General features: G+C 45.7%; 1 protein-coding gene across 1 annotated transcript in view; it reads right to left on the bottom strand.

Moving 5' to 3' along the window:
- Window positions 1-4,483: 4,483 nt before the first annotated feature.
- The window catches only part of LOC126538417 (RING finger protein 141-like), a 286,083-nt gene continuing 284,566 nt past the window's right edge, over window positions 4,484-6,000 (bottom strand). Inside the window, exon 6 of the mRNA XM_050185260.3 lies at window positions 4,484-4,729. Within this exon, the coding sequence (XP_050041217.1) occupies window positions 4,567-4,729 (163 nt within the window). The 3' untranslated portion in view covers window positions 4,484-4,566. The remainder of the gene's footprint in view (window positions 4,730-6,000) is intronic.

Genomic DNA, 6,000 nt, shown 5'->3' with positions numbered 1-6,000 from the left:
CAGCCTGGCTACTTGCTTTTCGAAGCTTACATCCACTTGGTGGTCACAAGACCGGATGAGGGCCGCCTTCATGCAGGATCTTGTTATACCGCGCTTGACTATCTTTGAGTGCACGGACGAAAATGGGAGAAGGCTCTTATGAGACCGAGGAGCGTAACCCCAACATGCATGATTGCTTGAGAACGTTAGCTCCAAGTCTAAGAAACGAAGCTTGTTGTCTGACGGATGCTCCGTGGTCAATTCAAAAGAATCTAAAACTATACGGAACAAGTCAAATATTACTGCAGCAGCAGGCTGCGCGTCAGCTTGGTCCTAAATTTTGTGAGCATCCTTCTCTGGACAAGACGGAACTGCTCAGCCTCGTCAGGACAGCTGCCGGTAAAGCAAGAACAGATGAAGCTGACAGATGCATCAGAGAAGGTGTTGACTGCCTGCCTCAGCAGGTTAAAAAAGGCAACACAGTTCGGCTCCGCACAGCAGTGACCGTCCGGAATGCGGGGCTAAAGCTGCTCCTATCCGACAAAGAAGGTGGTTTTGTCGTGATGCCTGGTGGCTTGTACAAGAGCAAAGCAGATTCGGCCATTCTAGGAAACTTCAAGGAAGTGCACGGAGTGGCTCCTGCGAAGGTCAAAACAAAGGCTGTTCAGCTCTGCGAAAAAGCCGGACTCTCCAAGCTGGCCTCCTCCATAAAGGCCTGCAATGGAACCAGTCTTTCTGTGTTTTTCAGCGCCAAGACGCACAAGGAACTGTGCCCGTTTCGGGCCATTGTTTCTGAGCGTGGAACCTGGCAACGACAAGTGGGAGCGTTCCTGCAAAGGTTTCTGTGCCTCCTCGACATCGATGACCCCTTCCTCATAAAGACGCCAGGTACTGTCTCCACCTTCCTCCGTGAGGAATGTCCAAAGGCTGTCCGAGCCTTTTCCGTGGACATCAAGGACTTTTATTACTCCTTGCCTCAAGAAGATGTATGCATTGAAGTCGGCCATTGCATTGACAAATATGGTGTTCTTAGGTTTCAGAATGCATGTGGTACCAACGTCGACAAGTTTTTAGAGCTTTTAAGGTTTTATATGCTTTCCACTTTCGTTTCAATGGAGGATAAGCTTTTCATACAGAAGAAAGGTGTGTGCATCGGTTCATGTATAGCCCCTGTTCTTAGTGACATTTTATTAGCCAGCTATGACCGCAATCTTGTAACTAAGCTCAGCCAGACAAGCACTGTAAAAGTGATGCATTACGTCGATGACTTTTTAATTTTTTAGAATACTAACACTACTGACGCGCAGCCTGCTGCTGCAGTAATATTTGACTTGTTCCGCATAGTTTTAGATTCTTTTGAATTGACCACGGAGCATCCGTCAGACAACAAGCTTCGTTTCTTAGACTTGGAGCTAACGTTCTCAAGCAATCATGTATGTTGGGGTTACGCTCCTCGGTCTCATAAGAGCCTGCTCCCATTTTCGTCTGCGCACTCAAAGATAGTCAAGCACGGTATAGCAAGATCCCCCAAGAAGGCGGCCCTCATCCGGTCTTGTGGCCACCAAGTGGATGTAAGCTTCGAAAAGCAAGTAGCTCTTTCAATACAGTTTCGGACTGTGCAGAACAGGTCTTCGTGGGGAAGGGAATAGAACGGCTCTTCAATGTCAACCGAGAAGCCCAAGTTAACAGCAGAAAGGTTATCCACTAGTACTTGCGCCACACGGTCTGAGCTGCTGACCTTGTACGGATCGTCAGGTGCCAGACTTCCCAGATGGCGCAGAAGGTACTGACTGACCGCAGCTTGCCAGGAACCAGTTTCCGTAACGATGGCTCTGAAAGGGCACTCCATCTTGTGGCTCTTGGCACTGAAGAACACTGAGAGCACAGTGACCTTGTTTTTCACCACTTCACTTTTTAGCCGATCGAGTTTCAGATCCCTTAATAGTGCAACCGCCTTTACCTTCACTTGAGACAGATTCAGATCTACAATCCTAAAGTTCTTTAAGACAGTGGACATGGCCTTATCACTAAAAAGCTTCTGGGGTAAAACCACAAAGCTTCCTTCCTTATCGGCCGTCATCAAAGCGAGATCAGAGTTCCTAAAAAAGCTTGCCACCGATCTCACCATGGAATTTCCTTTCTTCGTGCCTTTGGAAGTATTGCGGATCACATCAACGCATTCTAAATGGCAACGTTCTTTCTCTTCGCCTTGAACTTTGTCAGCAATCCTATGCGCCGTCGCCAAAGCCTCGTGCTTGCACAGAGGGACTTCCAGGCTGAACTTCGGTCCCCTGCTGAGGACACTCTCAACTTCTTGTGGAACGACCGCCCCTCCAAGGTATAACACCGGAACAGCACCAACCTGCTTTCTGGGGGCCTTGGGTAAACTTCGTCGCCACGTGTTCCAAAGGAACTCGGCACATGACTGGGCCAGGGCCTGGTAACCCTTGAGAGCCCGGAAGCCTGCGGGGCCCGTTCCTTTCACGCTGAAGCACAGACACCGTAGCCAGTCTTGCAACAGGCGGACGTGTTTCCAGCATTCACTTCTCAGAATCTTTGCAATTCTTTTCCAGTGTCCCTCGGAACAGCCAAGGATACCGAAGATGCCCAACACCTCCGGCGGGCACGTATTCTTGCGCAAGCAGTATCCCAACCTCCTGGCCTCGCAAGTTTTTGCAGCTATGAGGCTAGTGCACGCAGCGCTCTGGTCCTCGTAGGAAAGGGAACACAGAAAAGAGCCCCAAGTAGAAGAGATGAAGTCTAGAAGCGTACGGTGAGGGGCTAGTTGGTATGACATTATGCGAACAACGAAAAACTGCGCAAAAAAGAACAAGACAGAGAAAGAACCACACGACACAGGTTGGGGTAGCAGGCCGTAGCATCTTGTCAGCACATAAATGCTGCTCTCGGGGCTTCATTCTAGCAGATGCTGTTTGAACTCACTCTGTAGCAATGTACATCAGCATTCACTTTTAATATTGGCATATGTCTGCCGCAATATCTGTCTTGACCACTTGCAAGGAATGCAAGGCAGGCACCATTCATTGCTTTTGCAATGCCTGAATTTTTCTTATCCTTCATGAAATGGTGTAATTTTGGGGAGAAATCATGTTTAACCAGATTTTCAAAATATTTGTTTGGAATGCAAAAAATAGGGAATCATTGAGTTTTATCTGTAAATGAAGGACCCTACAAATATGGTGTCAGCTGACGCAAGAGTATAATTGGAGATCTATGAGAGAGGACTTGCTCCTGGGCCAGTATAACATAAAACTATTGCAATTTGTTTTTATTCCAAATCCACCATTAACCCTCCGTGATAGATCAAAATGGCTCAGGGTCTGCCTATATGGGTGTGGCGCCTGCCCATATGGGCTGGACCCAAACAATTCTGAGCTATCAGGAAGGGCGAATGCCGATTTAGAATAAAAACAGATTGGAATGGTCTTACATTATAGGGGCCCGGCAGTAGACGTAAAAGAGGCTGATGATGATCATAAAGTTTGATACCCTAAGGCGCCGCATCGCCAGTCTTTGTTTGTTTCACAAATTGTTTCACAGTCCCCTCAATCAAGCATCGGACATCATCCCACCGGCGTGCATATCTCCCCGTACGTCCTGTCCTTACTCAATCGCACGCGTACGTGCTCGCACCACTACTTTGGCGGCCTCATTTTTTTTTCACACAGCAGTGGACTGGAATGGCCTTCCCCATGACATTGCAGCCATCACGTGTTCATCAACTTTTGCGGACAACTTAACTACATTTGTTTCTCATGAAGATCACTCTCTATAACCTTTATTTGTAAACCCACCCCTTATGTAATACCCCCTTAATCGGGGTCTTTAAGGTAATAAAGTGAAGTGAAAGTGAAGTGAAGAAAGATAACTGCGTGTGCATAGCAGCATGCAACTTACATGGTACTGTGCATCGCTAGGCTTGAACCCACAGTTTATACTCTTTCAGTAGAGTAGAGAGACAAACTGAGCTAGGTGGCTGCTGGCAGCATATGGTGCTGTGGTGGGGTTCTCCTTTGTTTTTTTTCACCAGTAATAATTCGTATCGGACAAGTTGTTCATGTGCATATGCATATTTTGGGCATGCTGAATTTGAAACTGATGATGGTTTCAATATCTCAAATAATTTCGAGGTTTGGTGTCCTCATCTATATACTCAACAAATATTTGGCACTTTTTATAACTTTTTACTACTGTCAATTTTTAAAGAAGCCGATGATATACGAAAGTCTTTTTATAAATATTTCCACATAACTTGAACCTGATGGTGACATCTATTACTAATGAAGAAAAGGCAGGCTTCTCGTGTTTAGCATATGCACCGCGACCTTTCAAGCATTTCTTTTCTTCAAGGAATGTCATAAATGCCTCTCATGCGATTTACTGCATAACATTTCATTATTGCTGCTTGCCTAGCTGGCTCTTGCATGTAGTGGAGGCATATTACACCACAACAGCAATGCTATTTGTTGCAAATAATAATGTGTACTGTTGCAGAAGGCATATATTATTTCCAAGCAAGCAAGTGGCAGCATGATCACCCTCTTGACTTAGCAGCACACAGCCAGTTCATCGTGCCGATGGGCTGCTTTTCTGTTCAGGCAGCTGGGAGAGCGCCTTCTGCATTTCACTCAGCACCTCCGACGACTCGGGAGCCTCCGAGATGACCCAGGTTTCCTTGGTGCTCTCAAACTCCTCCCGGCACAGGGGACACGTTGTGTTGGACACATTCCTGCACAAGGCACAGCATAGTATTCAATGCAATATGACAGAAAGATCACATACCTCAACAACTAGTATTGCTTCAATTTTTCTGCACCTTATCTCTCTCTAGTTTCTTTTCCCAACTGTCACCTTTATTTTTGTTCTTGTCATTTCAAAGATTATAAAATAAACATGTTTATACTGAATATAAAAGTGCCACCTTGCAAAAAAATTTTGCTGAGCCTTTTCTTTTGATTGTTAGCCATTCACAAGAATTAAAGGGACTGACAACTATCCAGTACGCATGGTGAAAATGCTTGCAGAGCTTTTCACCATGTGTGCAAAATGCACGCAAAGCTGAGTTGAAGAGAGTGATGCAGGATTTGGTCAGCAATGGCTACCCCGGCCAGTTTATAAAGACTGAAGAAAAGCATGCAGCTGAACCCCCTGTAAGGCCAATGAGAACAAGAAAACGGGAATCTCTCCCCTATGCATGAGGCGTGAGCGAGTCAATATCAAGAATTTTCAAAGATTATGATGTACAAATCTGCCACATCCTTTCAAGCAAGCTAAAACAATAACTCGTCTGAGTCAAAGACCACTTCGAAAAAGAAACATTTCCGGGCGTCATCTAGCACATAATTCCTTACCAGGACTACCAGGCGTGCTACATAGGCGAGACGGGGAACATTAAAAGAAGGCTACAGCAGCACCGCAGTGATGTAGCCAAAGGACACATGGTTTCCAGCACCCTGGTAGAGCATCACAAAAAGACTGGACACAGTATTAACTGGCATTCGGCTTCTATCATTGAAAGAGAGAAAAAATTATCATCCCGATTGCTCCTTGAATCATTCTGCCTATAATCTACTACTAACACGATAAACTGGACGCAGGGTCCCCTCCTTGAGTTTTACGCAAGCGCATTATGTCTTCCAACGCATATATAATAAAGACCACCATGCATTCGTTCATTGTGAACAAGGCACCCGTATTGGCCGCCGAAACGTCAATCTGTGTTTTCAATTTTTTCAGTTGGCGAGTGTACATTTACTCAGCCATGTTCTTTCCTCGCCAGACTAGTTTTCGTCAAACCCTAGACTTCATGGTGAAAATGCTGTGCCGGTGGTAAGACGGTTTTACACAAGAGGATAAGCTGATATCTGCAGAATATAGATGGCAAGAGCAGTAAGGGTAAATTCTAATGCCAATGTTTTATGGAGCACCACAACAGCCAAATGGTCACTGAACTTGTCTCACTTCTTGTTACAAAAGACACAACTTAGACGTCCCTTTATT

This window comes from Dermacentor andersoni, chromosome 4 (assembly GCF_023375885.2).
Source record: "Dermacentor andersoni chromosome 4, qqDerAnde1_hic_scaffold, whole genome shotgun sequence".
In the NCBI taxonomy this organism is placed as follows: domain Eukaryota; kingdom Metazoa; phylum Arthropoda; class Arachnida; order Ixodida; family Ixodidae; genus Dermacentor; species Dermacentor andersoni.
This window is presented reverse-complemented; position numbering and strand designations above follow the sequence as displayed.